This window comes from Syzygium oleosum, unplaced genomic scaffold (assembly GCF_021117445.2).
Source record: "Syzygium oleosum isolate NSW1041296 unplaced genomic scaffold, Sole_v2.1 Sole_v2.04, whole genome shotgun sequence".
NCBI lineage: Eukaryota > Viridiplantae > Streptophyta > Magnoliopsida > Myrtales > Myrtaceae > Syzygium > Syzygium oleosum.
In genome coordinates, this window is record NW_026607488.1 from 1,891,926 (window position 1) to 1,916,711 (window position 24,786).

Sequence of the window (24,786 nt, forward strand, 5' to 3'; positions counted from 1 at the left end):
GAAATGAACAGGGTAAAAAGGTACCGAAAGGGCATTAGTTATCCAACTAGTGTAACCAAGTCCCTGAATTCAGTTAATCTCTGGTTCGCAGGAATAGGGTGATTCTCCCATCACTTTATTTGGGTTTCTAATCGATCCACCCCAAATTGATTAGTGGCGACTCCTTGGTATAAACCACTTGCATGTTAAATACTTAAACCCTAAGTCGCGATATGGTATGGGCTTGGGAGGGCCCGAGTTAAGTCCTGAACCTAGACTTAGCATGTACCAGGCGAATCCTCCCTTTTTGCATGTTTTCAAAAAAGCTCGGGAGTTCGGTCGCGACAGACTGGCGACTCCGCTGGGGACTTGCAATTTTTTAAAAGTGGACTTAGGCCAAAAATTTTTATCCTGTTCAAAAATGATTTTTGTTTGGCAGCAAGGACTCCAGGTATGACCCTAACATTAAGGTGTTATTTGTTCTTGCAGGTTCAAATTGATTGTTTATAAATTGTTGTGCATGCTTTAATGATTTAGCACTACACTGTTGCACACACAACCACGCTGCCGGACCTGGGCCGCAATAGGGCATTTTAGGATGGTGTTAAGAAAGATATGACCTCGAACGCGAGCCCGCGATGTAGAGGTTGCCTTTCTTTTCCCCGAAATTTATTTCTAAATATCGTAAAGAAATATCTTTAGCCGCTATTCGCGTGACTATAAGATATTCCTTTCGATTTGGCCGAGGTTAAAAGGACTTGACACCAACGCGAGACTGTGACGGTCAGGCACCCTTTTAATGTCATTTTGCTGAGGCAGTCTAGATAGAAATCGAACCTCCTCATGTGCATGTTGTTGTGATTGCCATGGTTCAAGGAAAGGTATATATTCTATCCCTTCTCATTTTTTATACGGCCTACTTATTCAGTTGATTTGTTACTGTTAGGCCACCCGTTGATTGCATTCTATATACGATAGGAAAAGCTGATATCCAATTCGTCCCCGCTCCTAAAGAGTTTCTGGCATGGTGGGACCGACGAGATGAGGGATACGCTTATTGCAGAGCTTGTCTGTGAAAATAAGCGGCTCCGAGAGACTGTAGCTTCCCTATCGTTTATAGAATGAGCATCCGGGAATGACGTCTTTTTTAAATAAATAAAAAAAAGAAGAAAGAAGAAGGGCGCATTTTTGTTAAAAGTCTCGGTCTTTTATATTTCCTAATATTATGTTTAGGGGTTTTGGTTATCTCCTGTGAAAATGTTTATGGGCTGTACAAATGTTAATATAACTCGGGCCGTTTTTTATGCTTTAAATAAAATTTTTTGCCCCTTAATGACACCACCGCGGCCTTCGGCCCAGTGGTATCCGGGGATGTAGCGTCACGGTCCGAGGCGACCGGGGTTCGAACCCCGGGGACGCCGCCTGTAATGTTGATAATAATAAAAACCGTTTTTTCTCATTTTTTTTCTTTACAAATAAAGAAAGTATGTAATAATAATATGACTAGGTCATATAATGATTCTTTATAGGGCATTATACTCATTCATATCAGCGTTTTCACAGGTAGTTACCAAAAAAATGGCCGAAGAAAACGTCCGACTCAATAACATGGAAGACGAGATGAAGATGGTCCTCAATGCGATCCAAAATCTCACAAAGCAGGTGGAATCCATTCAGGACAAGGTCATGCCCACGCCTGCAGCATTTGAGGTGGTGTTATCACCACAGTTTACTGGAAAAGACAAGACCTCCGCCAGCGATAGCAACATGCCCCCGCTAGAGGACGATCCGCTTCCCCTTGCTGTCAGGAAGCCTGAACTTGAAGCTGTACCGATGACAGAACATGACAAACACCTTGCAAAGGTCGAGGAGATGCTGAAACAGCTATAAGGCCCGCAGCATGCTGTCCCACTTGATCTATCTATATACAAACGGGTCAAAGTACCAGAAAAATTCAAGATGCCGGAATTCGAGAAGTATGACGATACCTCATGCCCCAAACATCATTTGCACATGTATCATTTGCGGATGACCCAGTACGTTGACAACGAACCCCTCATGATTCAGACCTTTCAAGCAAGTTTGACGGGGCCAGCCTTGATATGGTATATGTCGAAAGATGTGGATACTTTTAAGTCTTGGGATGATGCCGCTGATGCATTCCTCAAGCATTATCAATTCAACCTCGACGTCACCTTTACTCGTGACGATCTGGAACGCGCTGAGAAGAAGAAGAGTGAGTCCTTCAAAGAGTATGCCACCAGATGGAGAAACTTGGCCGCCCAGGTTACCCCACAACTCACCGATCATGAACAAGTGAAGTTGTTCATAAAGTCTCTTCCATATGAATACGGACACCGCCCTGGTTGGTGCCACTGCTGAATCCCTTAATCGTCTTGTTCCTGTGGGCGAACGAATCGAAATGGGATTGCGTGAGGGGTGGTTTACAGACCCCACTTCCACAAGCAAGAAACTCGGCACGAAGAAGGAGAAAGAACCCCTGACAGATGCGGATGTTGCATACACCCAAACCGTTTGTCTTTCCCCAATGATTTAGATGAGCAGTGGACAGCAACTGGCCTCAGGCCGCAAGCCGCCCCAAAGTCAAAATAACAAAAAGCAGTTCACGTCACTCCCTTTCCCTATGTCTCAGATCCTGCCTATTCTCCTGGAAAAGAGGTTGCTTGCTAAAGAGCCAAAGCGTGAAAATCCTAAGCGTTTCCCCAACTACGATCCCTCCGAGGCATGTGACTATCATTTGGGTGAAACGGGATATTCCGTCAATGACTGTGTTGTTTTGAAAAATAAAGTCCAGAAATTATTGGATGCAAAGATCTTTTCATTCCGCAACGCACCACCCAATCAGGAAGGAGGCGCAGATGTCGTCATTGAGTAAACTGAAGACTCAATTTTCCTCCTTTAGAATAGAGGCATATTTAATAGTTTGAATCCTCCCCTATGTAGGAGCTTTTCTTGCTTTCTAAAGTCCCAGTTGTTTTCTAAGATTCCCAGTTTTCTGAATTTGTAATTATGCTTGGAATTTTAGTATTGCAATTTCCATTCCAACAAATGTAATTCGCCTGAATTATTCAAAAGAATTACAAATGTTTTGTTTTGATGGCCTGAGGAAGTATCCCAAATCGGCCCGTTGATGATATCCAGCCATGCAAAGGAAAGTGTTCTGAGGCCCGGGCTTCCTCATGCTTCCTCGTTTATAAGCTTTTGAAAATAAAACAAACGTTTTATCATTTTTCAAAAGGGCCGAAAAAAGAACGGTGGTGGAAAAGCGTGCATGCTCTTAGCCCTATTTGTTTTTCTAACTCGCTCACTTCGTGTCTCAGAGCATACTCCTTTTTGATTTGTTATTACGAAGGGGACATTTGAAAATGACACAAGCTGAAAAGCACACCAGACCTTGATGATGCTAGCGGACCAACTCATCTGATAGGGGCAGTCCGAGCGAAGATCATCCAACCTTCAATGAAACATGGGGCAAATCTCACTACTACCAGTGGGTGATATCAACCCCAGAAAGTCAAAGAGAATGCTGACCATTCCTTGACCCCATGATGAGCGAAACATCATTTCGTACAAAAGTCGGGGGCAGATCAAGAAAAGATTATCCCTTTTGAAAGAAAAGGTATGTCTTATTCCTTAACAAATTGTGGAAATGACATTCCATCCATTTTCTTTTGCAGATAATGAACTAGGGAACATGCTAGACTCTGACGTGCTAGCAAGCCGGATAGAGCACCAATGTTGGGACCTCTCGAATGAAACATGACGAAGGAATGCTTAATTGAGAGAGTAGACTAAGGGGCATGCAATCCCCCAGTCCATAAAAAAAAGGGTGTATTTCGTTCCTAAAGTTCACCCACTTTAGCATATAAATAACACATTCTTTCCTTTATATAGGACAAATCTGAGTAAAGATTCTGTGCAAGCAGCTGGAAAGGACTTTGCATATGACAAGATAGAGCCAATCATAATCCCACCAATCATGAAAGTCTCGACTCAGGAATCGGAGCATTTACAAGAAACTTCTCAACATGCCGGAACCGCATTGACACAGCATGCGCTGACAGTAAAACCCTCTATTTGGAAGCACCCCTGATTATAGAGGATCTCATTCGAGCTTCATGACCAAGAGTATGGAAAAGCAGACTGAGACAGAGAAGGCTGAACAAAGTAAAGAGGAGAAAAGACTCTGCTAGATTTGAAGGCAAAATGGAAGAAGGGTAATTTGTATCGTTCTCAATTTACCCTCAATCATCTCATTTCTAACATAAGCTCATGTTTTCGTCAGAAGGGAATTATCGACATCCGAGGAAACTCAAGGAGTTGTCAATTTAATTTCAAATGAAAGGAATCACGAAGGGTAATGTTGTATCATTCCCAATTCCTATTTCCTCAAAGAGCCGTTCATTAACACGGTCTTTCTTATTGCCTTGCAGGTTTGCCTCGTCGCTGCTGCAGCATAGATAAGTATCTCTTTCTCTAAAAAAATTCTCTCATAAGAGTACCAAGAAACAGAGAAAGAGAAAGTATGTTAAAGCAAATAAATGCTTAACCTTCCCTCAAGTGCATTGCATGTCTTTTGGAAGGAATTTTGCATGGTAATTTTACCTGTTTAATTCACCAATTCCATGTGAAAATCTTGACAATTCGACGAATGGTGTCGAACTGCTCCGATGTATTGAACGAGGTGTCTTAGGATGATGAGAGGCAATCCTTAGTCTATACACATTCTCACGTACCAAACCCATGTAAGATGAACGAAAAGGTTCCACTTCTACAAGGTAAAGGTGTTTCTCGCATAAGGTACGGTAGCCAAAATGACTAGAGGCAGTTCATTTCTCTGCCCCATACACTTCCATTAATCCTTTGCTTGACCGTTTGAGCCCATACACTTGAAGGTTCCTTTTAAATCACCCCTGTCAAGAACCACCCCACATTAGGGCAGCTTGAGGTAAACTAGCATCACAGGGAGGATTCAAATTCAGAGGGAGCAAGAATAGTGTCCCTCCCTTTCGATTACCACCCCCTTGGCTTCGGCCTCGTCGTCTTTACGGATCCGGCGGTCCTCGACAGAGTCCTCCAAGACAAGCACACCATCGACGGCTGGACAGTCGAGGCTAAGAGGGCTTTGTCAAGAGAGAAGCAGCAAACTAAAGCCTGTTCAAAATGCCAACATCTTATTGATAACAGTGATGTTTTCACCTAGGAATTGAGCAAGACAAGAAGGATGAGGAGTTTGTAATATCTAAAATTTTCTATGATCATCAGCTGCAACAGCTCTCACAAGGTGAAAAAGATGAATAGAAATTTTCTTGCTCTCACTTGCATTAATCTTTGAGTGTTACTATTCCAGGTGAACTCTCGCGATAATTTAAATGCCCTAGGATGACGAAGAGCAGTTCTTCTTCTATCCCATACACTTATATCCCTTGCTAGCCCAATTGAGCCGGCGATTTCATTTCGTACCAACCCAGTTGGTGATCATCCCCTACACCGGGGCAAGGCAAAAGTCACCACAGCTTGAGCATCGGGGTCCAAAGTACCGAATCAAGATGAAGACTCCAAGAGCCTAATAACATTGTTCTGCTCAAACTTGTTTAGGCTAGTCCTGACAACACCAAAAGAGCAGCAAAAAAATGCTGAAAATTAGGGGCATGAAAAAGCAGTGTGCCTGGTAAAAGCAATGCCAATGCCCATGAATAAAAAACAACAAAGAAAAAGAAAAATGAGAAGAAGAAAAACGATGAAAAAGACGACCCCAAAGGGTTAAACTTGAGTTCTTCTTCGATACAAATTCCTACTTTAGGAACTCTGTCTTGACAAAGATCTGTCACATGATAGATGAAGACAAACCTATTCTTGAGAAAGCAATTGGAACAGAGATAGAATGGTATCCAGAAAAATGCTTGACGCAGAAGCTCCTCAAGAAAAAGTTGGGCAAAAGGACACTATAAGTGCCATAACTTGTGTACGGCGCTCACTTTGATGCCATAACTTTTTTTCGGATCACTTTGGTGCCAAGTCGGAGGAAAAACGATCACTTAAGTGTCATAACTTTTTTTTGGATCACTTTAGTGCTAAAATTTTTGAAAAACGATCACTTAAGTTCTAAAATTTTTGAAAAACGATCACTTAAGTGTCAATCTCCGGCGAGATTCCGGCGAGCCACGTCAGCTTCAGAAATTAATAAAAAAAATGCCACGTCAGATTTCCAACGAAAAATTGTGTACGGCACCGGAGTTGGCACTTAAGTGATCGTTTTTCAAAAATTTTAGCACTTAAGTGATCGTTTTTCAAAAATTTTAGCACTAAAGTGATCCAAAAAAAAGTTATGGCACTAAAGTGAACGCCGTACACAAGTTATGGCACTTGTAGTGTTCTTTTGCCGAAAAAGTTGTCAAAGAAGCTAAAACATGGGATTACCCAGGGAGTTTTCCAAAAGAGTCCCGACGATGGAGAAGAAGGCTGGTGACAACGCTAAGATGATCACCAATTTTCACCCTTACACACATTTTTGAACCTAACGATCCTTTCGTTTCTCAACCTGTGAACTGAGCCCACGTTACATCCCTCATGAAGTCTCTTCTGATTAGGGCACTTGATTTAACGTGGAATTTCAAATGTTTATAAACAACGCTCGAGAGAGTGCAAGCAAGATTGTTTCTATCTCGTTTTGCAGGGTTCTTGACTTGTAAACCTGGAGATAATTGCAGAATTTTTTCTTTCATGGCCTTGACTTGGACAGTCACCTTTGTTAAGCCATTGACCAAACCTGCATTACGACCCTGAAGAAGACCTCTCAGATTGGCAGCGTCGTACCGCTTGCGAGAAAACTCAGACCCTTGTTGATGTGATAGTGGTCAGACTGAGTGCTTTCGATGTTCCCGCATTAATGGACGGGAACAAATAACCATTTTCAATGAGAGTGAGTAGAAAGTCCTTTCTGACTGAACATTCCTCGTTCAGCATCTCGAGAAGTCCACCTTGCGAGCAAATATTGTCTTGATTGATAATTACCCTCGGTGGACGTTTGGTGATGCAAACATGGCAAAATCATCATGCATGAACTTGTAAATGCGCATTCTGGGATAGCCTAGCTTGTCTATCCTTGATGAATGCATGCATGTTTGCGCTAACCCTCTTTGACAGGTAAAATATCCTCAAAGACTCAAAGAACATATGACCTTTGGAGCGTCTCCAAAGATGTCACAGAAAATTTCTTCCGCTCCCCAAGTGGAATTGACACAGCATGCTTTTGCAGCTCAGAGTTCTAATCCCCAGTGATAGAACACGAAAATTCGGGCGCTGGAGAAGCCCTCATTATCATCACAAAATAGATGCCCCCAAAAAGGTCGGGTATTCAGCAGATGATGCATCAAACCTCCGGGTAAGAAATCCCAGGTATTTCATCAGAATTCTTTTCAAACTACCCAGAAGGTAAATTGGGTGTTCCTTTGAAAAAGAAAAGCATCTTGGCTTGCTGGCCAATATATTTCATATGATATTCTAGAATAGCCTTAATTGTCTATTTCTTTGATGAATACATATGTGTTTGTACAAAGAAAAACTTGTCTGACAGAAGACACGCCCTTAAGAGGCAGGAACGTGCCCAGGTAAGTACATTCTACCCGTGCCTGATTCCAAAAATCCATGTACCTACAATTGTTATGGTACCCTCTGAACATTGGATTGACCTCGTTGTTCACCCTATGAACATCGGAGTGACCCCGTTGTTCACCAACTGAACATTGGATTGATCCCTTTGTTCACCCTCTGAACATCGGATTAACCCCGTTGTTTACCCTCTGAACATCGGATTGACCCCGTTGTTCACCCTTTGAACATTGGATTGATCCCTTTGTTCACCTTCTGAACATCGGATTGACCCCGTTGTTCACCCTCTAAACATCGGATTGACCCCGTTGTTCACTCTCCTGAGCATGGGACTAACCCCCATGTTCCCATCAAATCCTCGGGCGAGGACCCCTAGGTGCTCATCGTTTGAGCCTTTTCAAGACCTGCTGGCGAGGACCCACCAAGCAAACCAACAAATCCTCGGGCGAGGACCCCCAGGTGCTCATCGTTTAAGCCTTTTCAAGACCTGCTGGCGAGGACCCACTAGGCAAACCATCAAATCCTCGGGCGAGGACCCCCAGGTACTTTGTCAAAGCAATCCCCAGTCAAGGCGATCGAAGAAAGGTTCGGGTCCTAGACAAACAAAATCCAGTCAAGGCGACCGAAGAAAGGTTCAGGTCCTAGGCAAAAGCAATCCCCGTCAAGGCGACCGAAGAAAGGTTCGGGTCCTAGACAAAAACAATCCCCGTCAAGGCGACCGATGAAAGGTTCGGGTCCTAGACAAACCATTTCCCCCCGTCAAGGCTACCGAAGACAGGTTCGGGTCCTCGACACACAATATCAATTATCTGGAATTACTCTACCCTTCGGCAAGGTAAATAGCCCTAGGAATGTTTTTATTTGCTTTAGCATGCATCATCTTATATCGCATCATAAAAATGGGACACCAGTCTCGTCAAAAATAGCATTCATTGAGCATGCATGGGCCAAATTTAGGTGTCATTTTTATCTTTGAATGTAACCTCTACAAGCGCAACCTCTGCGAGCTCACCTTCAAAGAGGGGCAACTGTTGACACCTATTTTTAATTTGCCCAAAATTAATTACACAAAATTTAGGAATTAATTTTCTTTAATTCCTAAAACAAAAAATATTTCTATTTCAATGCATTGCATATAGGAATTAGGCATATTTGCATTAACAGGGCCTATTTGAGCATATTTTCTTAATTAATCCTTAAAAAAAAAAAAAAACCGAATCGGGCCGGGTCGGGGCTGGACCAACCCGGCCCTTTTCTTTTTTCTTTCTTTTCCCCGACGTGGGCTCGGCCCACTTTTCTTTTCCTTTTCTACCCGCGCGAGCTGGGCCTGGCCCGGCCCAGCCCTTCTCCTTCCTTCTTCCCCTGTCCACGGTCGCTCTCACTGCCCCTGTTCGCCTCTGTTCGCGACGGAAGCGTGACGTACGGCGGCGCCGCTTCTCGCCGTCGCTGTCCGGCCAGAGGAAGGCCGAGAGAGCACGCCGACGGGACTGGTATTAATTGCCAGTCCCGGCCTCTCTCTCCCCCCATGTTCGCCTCTGCTGCCTCGCTGAACCGGACCCCCCTGCTCTGCTCTGCTTTGCACCGGCCTGCCATGGCCACGAAAGTCGTGGGGTGGCGTAGGCCGGTGCAGGCCGTCGTCATTGCCGACGCAACGGAGCCGGGGGACGCCGCCTATAAAAGGCCAGAGAGAGAGAGGCTCCCGGTCGGCCAATTTTAAAAGAGAAACAGAGAGAGAAAGAGAGAAAATAGAGAGAGAAAGAGAAGAGAGTTGGTTCTTGCAGGTTCCCAGCCGCGTCGCCGTCGCCCCTCGATCAACCGGAAAGCCCCAGACGCGCCGTCGACAGTGAGCTCTCCCCCCAGCCCGAACCGCCTCTGTTCTGCTCTGTTTTTCTGCTCGGTTTGGCCGGGACTCGCGCCGGCTATTTCGCGTGAATCCCGGCCCATACCGTCGTCCCCCGCCGTCCGTGTGTCCTCACCGAAGGTAGGTTGGGTCGCCTGAATCCTCCGGTTCGCCGGAACAGGTCAGAATTTGCTGTTTTTGGTAGCGCACACCACCTGCTCGACAAAAGTCCTCAATGAAACCAGTTTTCGTTTTGATCGCCGGCCGGCGAACGGCGGTCGGACGGTGACCCCGGTGGGTGGAGAGGTTTGGTTTTAGTCCCAGGGGCCGAATTGGGGGCGACGCCGATCTGGGTCCGCCGGCGAGAGGCCAATTTTCGGCTTCGCCGGTGGCTGCTCCCACGGGCTCGGTCTGACCCGGTTCAGCCAACCCGACCCGAGTCAACGCCCCGGGTCGGATCCGTTGACCCGGGTCGGTCTGACTGACCTGGTTCAGCCGATTCGACCCGGGTCAATGCCCGGGTCGGATCTGTTGACCCGGGTCGGTCTGACCGACCCGGTTCAGCTGATCCGACCCGACCCGACCCGGTTATTATATTATACTATATTATTTTATTTATTTTATATTTTTTAAAAAAATTTAAAAAAAATCTTCTTTCGTCTTTTTCTTCCGTTTTTTTTTTAAATTTGTGTGATATATTCTAAATGTTTAATTTATTATAGTATTATTATGCATATTTTTGTCTTGTTTAAATTAGACAAGCCTGAGATTGCGCGGTAATATTTTTGCATGTTATTTTTATTATCACTGTATTATTATGCATGTTTTTAATACAATCGCATGAGTTGTGTTTTGAATGTCATCTGACTTAGTTAAGGTTAGAACCTTAGGCTGCATGAATTGTTGTGTTCTTGACTGCTGATCGTTTCTGATTATGCACTCGCTTGATCACCTCACATGTTAGGAGAAAGGTCCTAAAATCAATCTAAATTGCCTGACAAATGTTTTCATGAAATGAACAGGGTAAAAAGGTACCGAAAGGGCATTAGTTATCCAACTAGTGTAACCAAGTCCCCGAATTCAGTTAATCTCTGGTTCGCAGGAATATGGTGATTCTCCCATCACCTTATTTGGGTTTCTAATCGACCCACCCCAAATCGATTAGTGGCGACTTCTTGGTATAAACCACTTGCATGTTAAATACTTAAACCCTAAGTCGCGATATGGTATGGGCTTGGGAGGGCCCGAGTTAAGTCCTGAACCTAGACTTAGCACGTACCAGGCGAATCCTCCCTTTTTGCATGTTTTCAAAAAAGCTCGGGAGTTCGGTCGCGACAATGGGTGCACCAGTTTAGGATTTTTTGTGATATTAACCCTAATAGTAACAGGGAAAGGGGCGCAAAAGTAGGAAAAAGGAATAAATTAACGAAGGAAGAAGAAGATTGATAGACCTTAGTATACAAATTAATTTAAATTATCATAGGATGGAAAAGCTTCCATTCAAATTTATAATTTATGGTAGAGATTATTGTAATAACACAATTTTTCTATGGATCTTTGTATATTACCATTGTAACCATCGATTAAAATACATAATTGTTATTCATTAATTTTCAGTTATGGATAATTTTTGAAATTTCGGGCCGAAGTCGAGAATGGTATTGGATTCATTTTATAATGTAGAGATGGTGCACTGCCAAAACAGTTAGAGGTGTTGATGGTTCCGAACAAAGAGAAAATTCGTGGGACAAGTGACAGAAGGCTCTGCCCTTATTGGGTAAATTATGCGTGAATATCTTAAAAAGACAACTTAGATCAACCTGTGCAACCCAGAAATCCAACTATACTAGTCTTCGCACCTACATTTGGCCATTTATTTTTACTCAGGACATGTTTTCGTCCAATGATGGTTAGAAAAAATTTTCTCCTATCAGTTCATGATTGGTGGGTTACATGTTTGAACGTGACTGGTGTGTAACTCTAAACATATAAAAGAAAAAAAAATAGGAACAGAGAAAACCAAAATCAGCCCACCCCTCTCTTTTTTTCTTTGGGAAAACGATATAAATAGCCCATGAATTTTGACATAACGTGCAATGTTATTCTTGAAATTTTAATTAGTTCAATACGGTCCAAGAACAAATTAAAAGTTCAGGAGCGACTGTATTGAAATTAGACAATTTCTCTATTTTCAAAAGGCTAAATGAACTCTATCAATCAACTCATATATCAAGCATCATCATCAAAAAGGACCTATAAGATATTGTAATAAGGACAATGAAACCAAAAAGGCTAAACTTTCACCAATTATCTGTCGTCCGTAATCAATTTTTTAATCAATTGAGCTCCTAAATTGTAGTATTTTGTTTTATCAATTGGATAATGAAACCTCTATGTTTTTCCTGTTGTTAATTTTTTTATTAAACGAATAAAAAAATGCTAAAGTTGTAGTCAACGCTATGTGTCACATTGGCACCCTATATGGCTATAAAAAAAACTTAACAAAACTAAAAAAAATGCGAAATAAGAAAAATAACGTAAAGAAATTAAAGGAACGGGTTTCGTCAATGAAAGAACGTAAAAATAGAAAGGACGGTAACATCGCCCAGCCATTGCATTACTGAGGGTCGCTGGACCCTTGTCCGGCTCGCTGCATCACGCACCCAAGGGCTCGCGCACAGAGTGACGCACGTGTGCTGCAAAATGACTGAGGGTATATATACACTTATGGGCTCCGTTTATTTTACGGACAATAATTAAACGATCCAAAAAACATGCTTTTAAAAACGATCACTTGAAATAAATAGTCTAATATTTATGTCTAATATTTTCGTGGACAATAAAGATTCTGTTCTCTTGTTCATTCTTGGAAGCAATACAAGCGTCACCTTGCAAGCGGTGACGATGGTCACGAGTGAAAACCCTTGCATGCCTCACTCGATAGTGCCTTGGCTTGAGCTTGACGATGGATGTTGGGCCATTGCCAATGGTTGGGCAATGGCACCACCACCATGAGTAACATTTTTGTTCAATGTTATTCATGAACTTTTTGTATATATTCAATTTAGCACGTGAACTATATGAAATTGTTCAATTCAAGTCCATCAGAGAGTGACTCATGTGTGTTGCCAAAGGTAGGTGCCTTGCAAGCTTGAGCCTGACGGGGGATGTTGGGGCCATTGCCAATGGTTGGGCAATGGCGCCACCACCATGCAGCCTCGTTCGGCCCTTGTTTGCTGCTCACGCTCGTGCACGCGCGCTCATAGATAAGGAGTTGTCGGGCGTTATGTATCCTTCATCCCTTTCAACTACAATATTAACGTGTAAAACATCAAAATAGGTCCGACCAAAAAACAAAATTCCAAGATAGGTAGTAATTCTGTAGTGTTTAGAATTTGGTGGAATGGAAGGAAAAAAAAAAAGGTGCTTTATTGCTTAAAGTCAAAGATTGGCCCTTTGCACTGGGCAAATTGAAATGATAATTCTAAAAAAGCATCTCTTTTTTGGGTTCGATTTGGGAATACAATTTCCAAGAACCAATCTATTTTTCGGGTTTATTTTGGAAATAAAAGTTCAAAAAATGAATTTATTTTTTGGGCTATTTGTATTTTTCTTTTTATCTTTTTGAAATAAAAATTCCGAGAATGATTTTTATATTTTCAGGTTTATTTGTATTTACTTTAATTCTCAAAAATAAACCTGAAGATACATAATCGATCATCAGTTTGAGACTGTGATGACTATTCGTATTCTCCTCTTTCGCAATTGCAATTTATTTTTTCAAGTGATTGTCTTAATCACTTTGCTTCTCACTCGAAAAATTTCTTCTTTTTTCGCTTCAATATTTCTTTAGAGGGATCATCGGAAGAAGTTTAAGAACCTGCCGTCATAAACTTCTTGTGGCTTTGTTAATTAAGGAAGTGTATTACTCTAAACACTGCAGAATTCACAGTGGAGAAACTGAACACTTTTAACAGTATGTATTCACGAACAGAATTGCAGAAAATATAAGATATAAACTGATTTTATGTGAGATAAGCTAGTTCATTGTTCATGTAAAGAGTTGGTCATCGAAAATGCCCCACATTCCATGCAGGAGTCTCATCAATCTTTTCCTCGTCTGCAAGTCTATGCATCAAGATGTGCGCATTTTCTCGACAAAGATTCCCGTCACAAAATTCTTAAATCTCCAGGTTTGAGGCTTCTTCGATCTCATCTCTGATTTGTGCTGGCGTGGCTGAATATTCTCAATCATCAATAAGTCTCTTAACTTCTGTGGGTATTGATCATGCTGGCTAAAGCTTTTGGGGAGTCAACTTAGTATGCTTAGAATATTACAGGTTGGTGTAGGCCACAATTTTCAGTCAAATGTAATTGGTTGGAAATGGAAGCTCACCACGTGTTTTGGTGGAGATGGTGCATCTCGAATTAGAAATAAGACCACTCTTGGACTTTGTCCAGGTGTAGATTTTTCAGTTTGGGTGGAGGGCTGATTACGTTTTCCCAGAAATCATAGGGTAAGTTTCTTCCTTCTCAATTCCACTATTTTGCTATTGGAAGAACCTAGATGAGCTATAACACCAAAACAAGTTCTATTCCTGTCACCTATCTGATGTCATGAATGAAAATTTTGCTTGTACAAAGCATAATGATCCGTAATATACAGTGAACTGACAGTGTCGGTCATGCACTTCCATGATGTATGTCGCTCTCCTCTATTAAGTTTTTCTGTAATTCAAGTTGTGTGTTTCATTTAACAGGGGTCTTGGTACCGATGAGCCATTGTTCAACACGAACTCTGGACGGTTGCAAGCGTTGTTTGATAGAGTGGAAGCTATTTTGAACCATTTCCAGATAATGTTTAGTGGACGTTGGTGAAGAGGTGGTATGTTTATTGGTTGGCTCCTTTGAACCGCATTGAAAGGAGAACTACTAGCTGATGTGCACAGGATGATAGTTTGACATGAAAATTTTGAACATGGCTAAGCAAAAGATTGTTTTGCTTGTGTGTTCATGTTGGCCTCAGAAGTTGCTTATTCTCAGGTGGTGGGGTCTAATATGGTTTTTGTTCACATGCATGTGTGATATGTTATCAATTGGCATTATTTATCATGCTTTTGAAATGATTTATTACCATTAGGTAGTGATTATACAATTTTTGGATTTTCAATTATTTCTTAGTCATGGATTTTAGCATATTCTTTTGCATATAGATTGGAGATGGTAATGGCTTGATGATTTGAGTTTGTTTCTTAGCATATGTTCATATTTAATTGCGGCATCAGCTGTTCGTCTGAATTTTGTATTATGCTGGAGAAGCGGGAATATGGGGAGGGATGACGGGGCTCAGTGGTGCGGTGAAGAATGAGTTTTGAAGCCATTGAATATCATCAATTTTGCTCGACGATGTTGATGTACATTAGTGAAGTATTGTAGGGGTGAAGGATATGCAATCTGTTTCATCAGTTGTTTTTACTCTTCATTTTTCACATCCAAGAGATATCTGTAGAAGCAAAAGTCCTGTCATCATCAATGGGATTATTTTCATGTCAAGGCAGATGATTTGGAACGATGATAAGGCATTTCTCATGACATCCTGTCAAGCGATGTCCATGCGCATTTCGCACAGGACTTTTCATCGTGTAATTGAGCAATCACTTCTCTGTATTAAAAAATGCTGCACATGGCATATGCGTTCTATGGAACTGATCCCCTGTTCGTTTTTGTTTATGTTTCTGGCATTTGCTAGAGTAGGGAGATGCCCTAGACATGCTAGCAAAATCGCTAGGGACGTACTACCATAGGCGAATCATAGACTGACAGCTGCTTTGGCTCTGTTACTTAACCTACTTTACAATGCATTCTCAGAAGTTAAAACTGCATATCCAAGTGAACCGGAAAATGGCTCAAAACATTTTCTTGACTATATGCATCTTTATGACTAGTTTTTTTAACATATACTTTGAAGTAGTTGGAAATATTATGTTCTATCTCATTATTTACCATCTCTCTCTCTCTCTCTCTCTCTCTCTCTCTCTCTCTCTCTCTCTCTCTCTCTTTGATACAATTCTCATGTCATTTTGTGGAAAGACAAATCTTCTCTCATAATTTGATAAGGAAGCCTTATTAACAATTTCGTGCCTTTCGACTTTTGAAACACATGGGATAGAGTGAAATGAGTGATGCCCACCCATTGCCCTCTCTAACCTATGTCCTAGCCGCTGAACTTGAAACTTTTCCTTTCTTTATCGTTCAAATTCTCACCTCTTGATGTACACAAATACAAACACCCAAATAGACCCCCAAAAACCAAAAAGAAAATGTCTGCCATGAAGTTGAGAAGTTCTTGTTCATGTTGAGAAAACCTCCAAACAAGTTTTGAAGTTGACAAAACCATCCATATGGTTCTTTAAAGTCCAATAAATGCCTTGAAGCTTTGGTGATTAAGGAACTACTCTTTAAAGAGACTACGTCTAGACCCAACTCTAAGTCTGTCTGGATATCGTGGTTTATATACTGTTACTTCGTGGATGTCATCAAAGTAATTGTATGAACATCATCAAGTAACAGATGGATATCGAAAGATTTGTGTATGGATATCTTCAAACATATTCAGACTCTATCATTGTAAGCTTAGTATCATCATGGTGTGGAACCTGCTCAAGGGAAAATACATTGAGACTTTATACTGAAGATAAACTTCAGAATCAGGAAACTATTTTTAATCTTATTCAGACACAAATCCAAGACTCATAACAGCTAGTAATCTGGCTTGGATTTCTTTCTTAAGATAATTTGATTGACTCTCATTTTTGAAGATTGCTTTGCAACAATTTAATATGCAAAACATTTTGATTGATTGGCAATCAATCTCGAGACAAGAAACTTTCCAAAATTGAAGATCTCTACTTATGGAAATCAAGACTTTGGTTGTATAGACGACCAGAATTAATGGAGATTCGGATTTTGTCCTTCAATGGCTACTCAATTTTCTTCATATAGTTACGTCTAATGGGTAGATTGGAAGACAATCCTCTGAAGACTGTCCAATGGGTAGATTAGAAGTAGAGGAGTATAAAAGAAGACCAAGGTGCCGAGGAGAAGTGATATGAGATCAGAATTGAAAATCCCAAAGCAAGAGAACTTCATACATGTCTTTCGTGAGCTAAAATTTTGATCTTTGAGAGTCATTGTAAGAGTAATAATGTGAGTTAGAGAGATCAATCACACACTTGAGAAGTGAACACTCATATTTTGTAACCTCTTATTGATATATTAGTGAAATCCAGCCAGTAGGTTGTCAGCTTGAGAGAGTGAACGTAGATTTGTTCTAAGCCCAACTACTATAAATTCTATGTGCAAATTCTCTTATCCCAAAACTCTTGTTGATTATTTTGATATACCTTTGCACACTGATAAATTGCATTGAACTATTGTTGTTGTTCAGTCTCTAATTTTGACGACTTTACTTCCGCTTTAAATTTGTCAAGATTAATTAAAATCACATATTCACCCCCTCTAGGTTGTATTGTTAGCCCCATTAGTTCATTCTCGAATCTCCTACTCTATTGCTTAAACTTCGTTTTGTTGGGGAAATTTTATTGTTGATGAAGATAGAGTGGTAGTTATAAATCTTTGATGCTTTGATGCTTTGATGCATGATGACGATTACTGTCCTTAAGATATTATTTGCCCATGCTATTGCGCAATTACACCAAGAGCTTTTAGTGTTGAAGTCGATTAAATCTTGTGATAAGATTTGTGTATAATTCTTTTGTGAGATTGAGAGATTATTTCATGAGGAATTATGAGGCTAAACACTGCGTGAGTTATTGAGTGTAATTGTGACTTGAAAAACACTTAGAGTGTTTGAATAACTCGAGTGTAGTTGTAATCTCCATTGTATCGCTTGATCTATAGTGGAATTCGTTGTTACTCTCCCCGTAGACGTAGGTCACTACAAATAAATCACGTAAATCCAATGTCCAATTTATTTTCTTATTCTATCAATTTTATTGTTCAAATCGTTTCTTCTGCAACAATTGGTATCAGAGCTAGATTTGGCTAAATTAAAGCGAATCGATGGCAACAGAAGAATAAAAAGTAAGAATTGACAAATTTGATGGAAAGCATTTTGGTTTCTGGAAGATGCAGATTAAGGATCATCTATATCAGATGAAACTGCACTTGCCTCTATCTGGGGAGAAGCCAGAGACGATGAAGCAAGCTAACAGCAAGCTGATTGGGAATTGCTAGATAGACGAGCTTTGGGTGTTATGCGGTTTATCTTTTGTGGGGTCTTGCTTCTGTGTATATATATCAAATATCACCATGGCTATGAAGAAGAGGTAGCGCCGTTGTTGATGTGGTCATGAAGCACCATCTGAGTGCTTAAGTGGGTTTTCTCCGTTGATTTTCGTTCGTGCAATTACACAAGAGCTTTTAGTGTTGAAGTCGATTAAATCTTGTGATAAGATTTGTGTATAATTTTTTCGTGAGATTGAGATATTATCTCGTGAGAAATTGTAGGGCTAAACACTGCATGAGTTATTGGGTGTAATTGGGGTTTGGGAAACACTTAGAGTGTTTGAGTAACTTGAGTGTAGTTGTAATCTCCGTTGTATTGCTTGATTTATAGTAGAATTCGTCGTTGCTGCTCTCTCTGTGGACGTAGGTCACTACGACTAAATCACATAAATCTGGTGTCCGATTTATTTTCTTATTTTGTCAATTTTATTCTTTGATCGTTTGCTTCCGCAACATGAACCATCACCACTTTTCATAACCAAGAGTCACCTCTTTTCGTGATAACAAACTATTTCAACATGTTTTGTTCATCCTCTCCACAACATCTTTCGCTACTATAATCCTCCTCAGAATACCCTAACTTCGCTCAGTCTTGTGTTCCTCATAATATCGTCCATGTCACTTGTCTCCTCTTTCGTGGGCTTCTACTCCCAGCTCACCAGCTTCTACTTCTTGACCCACATCTGGATCCTTCTAGCTTTGCTGTCTGGCCATGTCCTCCGCGTCCTGGCGCTGTTCACCAAAGAAATGTCAAGCCTTTCACTGCTGAGATCATAGAGAGACCTGAGAGAGGCTAAAGTCCTGGTGTGGCAGGAGTGCAGGGTTTTGATGGCCATGTTGCTGATGGAATTGGTGGTGTTGGTGCTGACGTGCACCATGCATAGTCGCTGGTGAGGGAGTACGAAGGGTTGGGTGTAGAGAGGGATACGGTAGGGAAGAAGCGGGGCATGAGGATAGCAAAAGTGCAGGCGAAATCGATGGCCAGCACAGTTAAGATGGCAAAGGTCAAAGCCAAAGAGTTGGATGAGAGGATGAGGTGCAAGTATAGGCAGTGGGTGAAGATTGATAAGAGTTGGACGAGAGGATGAGGTGCAAGTATGGGCAGTTGGTGAAGATTTTTTTCGAAGGCTGAATTTCCATTGAACTGAAATAGTTGTTTGCTCCAGGTTGCTACATCAGAAGTTCCTTGTGTTGGGCCACTAGTTGGATGGCCATCTTGTGTAGTGTAGCGAATTTGTGTGGATCGTTGCTTTTTTTGATTGGATGGCCCTATTTGGATATTGATGGCTATGTTGCCAATTCTTTTGAAAATTGGGTTCACCTTAATACGACAATGAGTAACGAAGGAATTGCTCACTGTTTGGGGGGGGAGGTGGGGAGGGGGGAATATCGAATAACACATTGAGACAAGGTGTGCATTTGCCAGCCTACATTAAACTTTATTATAAGTAACCACCATGATAGTCATATCTCACACACAGTCATAATGCAAACAAATATCACATCACAAATGTCCTTGTCCAATAATAACATAGATCATTTCCAAAGCTTCAAGGGACGGTAGAGGCGAGGCCAATAGGTGGATTCGACCATTTCAAAGTACAAGGGAAGCTGTAGGATTGCAAACAATACGAAGGGGATGGCAGCCAACAAAGTAATTGGGATGTAAATCCACGTCAATCGTTCACTCAGGATTATAGTAAGAGCAGAGCTGAATGCCACTAGCATAAAGGCCAAAGAGAGGAAGAGAAAAGTAAGGCCCAGTATCATTTTTTCCGGTAGTGAGTAGAGAAAATCTTCTGCAGCATAACGTGAAGTTAGGATAGCCAAGAACATCAAGGTGGCAGTGACAGAAGAGAAGAGAGCGAAAGCATCTGCGACTGCAAATACCATGAATGAGCCCCTTTTCAGAAAGATCGGCATCCCTGTACTACCATCATTGCCTCCTGGTGCTGTAAAAGCCGCAGCAAAAGCTACCGTAATGATGAGAGTCGAGACGAGACTACAAGATGATGACGTATCCTTCATCCATTGCCCCGCCTCTATGAGCAATTGTTTGCGTTTTTCTACAAAATCATCCCAGTATGTTTTATTATCTTTTGGCGATCTCCTAGATTTTGAAGCAGGATCGATCGTGTCTGACAAGGCCCTCTAAAAAATTAAGGATGCCTATCAATGTAAATATAAATAAAAAAGCACAAAACGGTGGCAAACAATAAGGTGAACTGACCTTCAATTTCATACTTTTAGAAGAAGTATGGCTCGTGTCTTCTAGCACCTTTAGAAAAATAAAGGACGCCTATCAATGTAATTATAAATTAAAAAGCACAAATAAGTGGCAAACAAATAAGGCGAACCGACCTTAAACCACTGGAGCTCCCTCTGCATAAGAAAAGGTGCTCCAGAAACATCTTTGGGCCGACATCTTGGTGACCAATCTACTACTGCCTTCATCAAGATGTCTTTCCTCGTTGGGATGTCTTTCCTTGTCTTATCATCAGTCAATAGTGGAATTTCGCAGTGTGCGCTCACAAGTCTAAACAGCTCCACATGCCGTCCATTCACAACTTCTTCCATCAATTTTTCTATGAAATTTTCAGTCCACATCAACTCTGGAAAATGCTCGAAACATAACTTGACAATTTCAGAGATTCCACGAGATGCAGCGTCGAGGACAATTCTTGAAAGAAGCTCAAGTATTTCAGTGTTCATCTCGGTATTCATATGAGCATTCATCTGGGTAAGAACTAGTTTTGCTAACTCAATTGAGCATTTGTGCCTCAATCCAATGCTTTTGATGAAAAGTGCTGCATGTACATCAGATTAGCAATTTTCCAAACAATGAAGAATCAAAAGGTTAAAGAGGCTTTAACATTTGCCCCATGTTCTTATGTATAAATAGAAGTCGAGAAGAAAATCATAAATTTTAAGATAGGTGTCGAGAAGCAAACTTTATATGGCTTGAAAATCAAAATGCATGCGCCACAGAACATATTGATCTATCGATGAACACCCAATGTCATGAGGAAAAAAAGTGTCCTTTTTTTTTGAAAAATTGGTAGATTTAGCGATGGATCAATAGATCTGATTTCGATTGATTATTTTTACAGATTCCCCTAATATATATCTACTGTTTAGACTTAGAATTGAATCTTATCAAATCATATCGTAATATGCAAACTGCCTATGATCTCAAAGGGATATACCGAAAATATCAATTTCCACTTTAAATTTAGGAATCTCTACCCATGGATGAAATAAGGTATTTCTTCTATGGATGCCATAGCAGTTTCATGTACCTGGTGTTGTGGCAAGATTCGGGAGTGATATCTTGAACCGCTTAAGTGCTACCACCACTAAGAGGAGACAAGCATCATGTTAGCAAATTAGGAATTGATGATGAACAAAATGATATATATATGACAATAACCAAATTTAATATTGCTTAAATATGCTAGACAAGTTGGATCCAACAACCTTTATGATCTGAGATCCAATTCTACAATTCTCAACAATTCTACTCGGCATTTTTACATCAAGTAAGATTTCTCGACTAAGTTTACAAATGTTACATTAGACATTAATTTGTGATATACATTATGGTTTAGATATTAATTTGTGTACATAGATGTAGTCATTGTCCCTTAACCTTTTTGTCAATGGGATTCCTAAATGATATGCTTTTGATGTGTTAGTCTAGACGTTAAGCTAATTATCAGAAATACCTCGAGCCGTCTTCGTGTCTTTGGAGTTGTCGAATGATGTATCCACCAGACATAGAGGGATACCAAAAACTGGGAATAGATAGAATGATTAGAGACTCTGTCTTCATGGATAGAGTTACTCGGATTGTGTGCATATGCTAAAAGAAGCGCAAGAAGTACCTACATTTGCCGGTAGATTTTTCCCAAAAATTGAGTCTAGCTCCACTATGAAAGTTAGACTCTACCTTCGCCAAGCATTCCAAGATCCTCTTGTTTTTGTCATGTGACGCTGAGCCTTGGTGTCGACAAGCCAAATACAAGGCTATGTCTTTTGGGACACAACAACAGAAATTTAATCCAAGTAAACAGTGAAGGAAATGAGATGAGTGAGTCTAATTAGTTACCCGAATGGTCGGCCTTAATTAGCTTGGACATGGTACCATCTATTGGAGCGGATTTTATACAATTGGCCAGATACCATATAACCTCCTTTTGCTTAGGAGCATGTTTAGTAGTATACTTCAGGACATTGCGTACAGTTTCAGGTTTAACATGGTTTACCAATGCCTTACCATTTTTATTCTTCCTCTCAAGGCAGCACTCTCAAGGGAACGACTGAAATCGAAATCTTTATATTCACGAGGGAAGCGCTTGATGAGGTTCTTGACCAATTGATCTTGTGAGGCCATAATCCCAACATTGAGCACGGTAAAGGATTCATCTTTTACGCTCATAACTTTGGCCATCAATTTTTCGGGATCTTTATTGATGATTTTCTCGGCAGCTTTCCAATCACCTTTCTGTGCTGCTACAAATAATGATCGATTCTTTTCAATGACCACTGGTGTTGGCAGAACTGCAAAAATTGCACATCAAAAGTCCTCAGGCTACGCATTTCTGTGACCATTGCACCTGCTCAAAGTTCTTGATGAAATGTAGATGCAAGCGAAGGGGCTGTTGTTTACTCAACGTACCTTTTTCTATGAGCACGTTGGTTTACTCTTTGAGTGTGAAAAGTTTTTTGTTTTGGGCTTTCTCAATTATAATTCCAAATATTGTTGATAGTTCAAAAATTAGAAAACATTATATTTGAATTGAAATGTAACCATTTGTATGTTGCGACATTTAAAATGTTTAGGATTAAAAAAGTTAAAAAACTATTAGAAAAGATTAATGAAAAAAAAAATTAAAAGTTCAAAGTGACAAACCTTCAAGTGGTCTGCCACTATCTTCAGAAGCTTTTGATTGATTCGTGATCCTCAGGTACACTTCAAAGAAAGTTGGTCTGTCACCATCTTGAGAAGCTTTATCAATTGTCAGGCCTTCTGAACTTATTTCTATGGGATCCTCTTTGTTACCAAAAAAATATGAACATAAATTATATTTTCAAAATGTTTTGGAGTGAAAAAAGTCAAATGCATGAAAAACAATGCTTTATGAAAAACGAAAGTTAAAAGTTCGAAATGACAAACCTTTAGTTTTTGATTGATTCGTGATCCCTTGGTAGTCTTCAAATGAAGTTGGTTTGCGACCGTCTTGGGAAGCTTTCTTAATTGCCATGCCTTATGAGTTTACGTCTATGCGGACCTCTTTGTTACCAAAAAGAAAAAGGAACATAAGTAAACTTAGAAAAAGTAATTGCACTTTGTATGCTTTAGATCATCTAAACATGATTAGTAAGAGGCTCGTTCATTGCATGGAATTTTCTGTGTTAAACTTAGATGGTAAAATTCTAAACAAAAAAATTTAACATTAAATTTAATGGAATAATTATAAGCTACTTCTATACACAATTTTATCCATCTCCACAATTTCACGTAATAATTATAACAGAATTGTACAAAAATAAAATTAAATGAATTAACTTAATCCTATAGATTTCATCAACTAATACGATTTATTTAAGTTACAATTCATCTGGGATATAAATTTATAACATTTATTGCTACTATCATACCAATGCATTGCATGGATTTTTTTGTTAAATAAAGTGTATTGATTAAACTTTATCGCTTGACTTAACGGTTGGGAAAGAGAATTGATCTGATTTTTCTTACAAAATCTATATTATTTTTTCTTTCCTTTTGTCGCAAGAACGTGCCACCATCCATGTATCTAGAGGAATGTGTTCGTTAGTGAATTTTCTCTTTTAATATTATCTTTACACTTTGTCATAATAGTGTCAACCATTTCTATTGACAAGCTATCGTGGGCTCATAATAACATTACCTGATTTCTCTTTTGGAGATGACTAAGTGAATTGACTAGTTCGAGGATCATATCTTTAAAGGTTTCGTCTCGAGTAGTTTCCTAATGAGAAGTAATTGACTATTCAAAACCCATTGGTTTTGCCCTTAGCTCTCGATGAAATTGCATTGTGGACAATCAGTTGCAAATTCAATTTGAATTTTAAGTAAAGATAGGAAATAATTAGTCCCTAAGAGGTGATTGTTTGGGCAAAACTCTCTGATAAGAGGAAATTTTCTAGTAATTAATTTTAATAAACCAGTCATTAAGGGAAGAAAATTGCCAAATTAGTCATAAACTTATTGTACGGACACTAAGTTGGTCCTAAACTTTTCATTTTTTTCAATTTAGTCTTAAATCTTTGCGCGAATTTTCCATATAGTCCTTCCGGTCTTTTTTTGCCCGAAATCGTTAATATGGCGGTCCAGTCATTGCCGGCTGTCTTAGTACGCCGCCATGTCATCGATCTTGGGTGAAAATTGGCCAGAATGACTATATCGAAATTCCGCACAAAGGTTTAGGACTGAATTGAAAAAACCGAAAAGTTCAAGACTGAACTTCAACTCAGATTCCACGCAAATTATGTTAGGTTCGACTTGTTAAGCAATGAAATAAAGAAATGTGGTAACTTTCAATAAATTATTTATCAAAGATATTGCCTATATTACTTCGAAATTAACACACAAAAAACGGAAACTTTTTTCAATTTTTCCATTGCCTTGTGGGATCGAATCAGAACAAACCTGTCAATGGTTCCACAACCGAACTGCCTTGGGTATCCATGGTGGATTCTTTGGCGTGCCGTCTCATAAGCATGCAAAAATCTAAAGCAGAGATTTTTTTCGCGGGGTTGAAGTGGAAGTTGAGCTCCATCCTATATGGATCTTCTCCTTTTATACATCGACTTGTGGATGGAGACAAAGTTCCAGCTGTGGATGATGATGTACCATTCTCCTTTTCCCAATTTTATGACATCAAAAATTTAATGGAATATTCATTTGATTCGCAAAAGTGTAAATTTGGAAATTTTACTTCAAAAAAAAAATACTAGTGTCACATCGTTACTTTTTTCTTTTC

General features: G+C 40.2%; 2 protein-coding genes across 3 annotated transcripts in view; both read right to left on the bottom strand.

The window, feature by feature from the left end:
- Positions 1–24,558, bottom strand: part of LOC115688208 (uncharacterized) — a 45,154-nt gene extending 20,596 nt beyond the window's left edge. Inside the window, exons 1-3 of one of the 2 annotated variants that reach the window (XM_056310865.1) lie at positions 24,453–24,558; positions 22,935–23,051; positions 22,671–22,799 (exon numbers count right to left, since the gene is read on the bottom strand). In XM_056310865.1, the coding sequence (XP_056166840.1) occupies positions 22,671–22,799; positions 22,935–23,022 (217 nt within the window). In that variant the 5' untranslated portion in view covers positions 23,023–23,051; positions 24,453–24,558. Of the gene's footprint in view, positions 1–22,670; positions 22,812–22,934; positions 23,052–24,452 lie in introns of both variants that reach the window. The other variant, XM_056310864.1, reaches the window with a different exon arrangement.
- On the bottom strand, positions 19,279–20,532 carry LOC115688191 (ankyrin repeat-containing protein NPR4-like). The gene is made up of 3 exons (XM_056310868.1): positions 20,120–20,532; positions 19,973–20,036; positions 19,279–19,896 (listed from the first exon to the last, which is right to left on the bottom strand). Exons 1-3 carry the CDS (start codon positions 20,492–20,494, stop codon positions 19,295–19,297), a joined length of 1,041 nt encoding a protein of 346 aa, XP_056166843.1. The 5' UTR covers positions 20,495–20,532; the 3' UTR covers positions 19,279–19,294.
- Positions 24,559–24,786: the final 228 nt, after the last annotated feature.

Bases quoted from the DNA above. Each gene is read 5' to 3' on its own strand.
- LOC115688191 (XM_056310868.1), bottom strand. From the start codon at position 20,494: ATGAATGCTCATATGAATACCGAGATGAACACTGAAATACTTGAGCTT. The intron at 20,037-20,119 runs GTCGGTTCGCCT...ATTTTTCTAAAG, and splicing joins GGGAGCTCCAGTGGTTTAAG to GTGCTAGAAGACACGAGCCA. The intron at 19,897-19,972 runs GTTTGCCACCGT...GGGCCTTGTCAG, and splicing joins GAAGGTCAGTTCACCTTATT to ACACGATCGATCCTGCTTCA.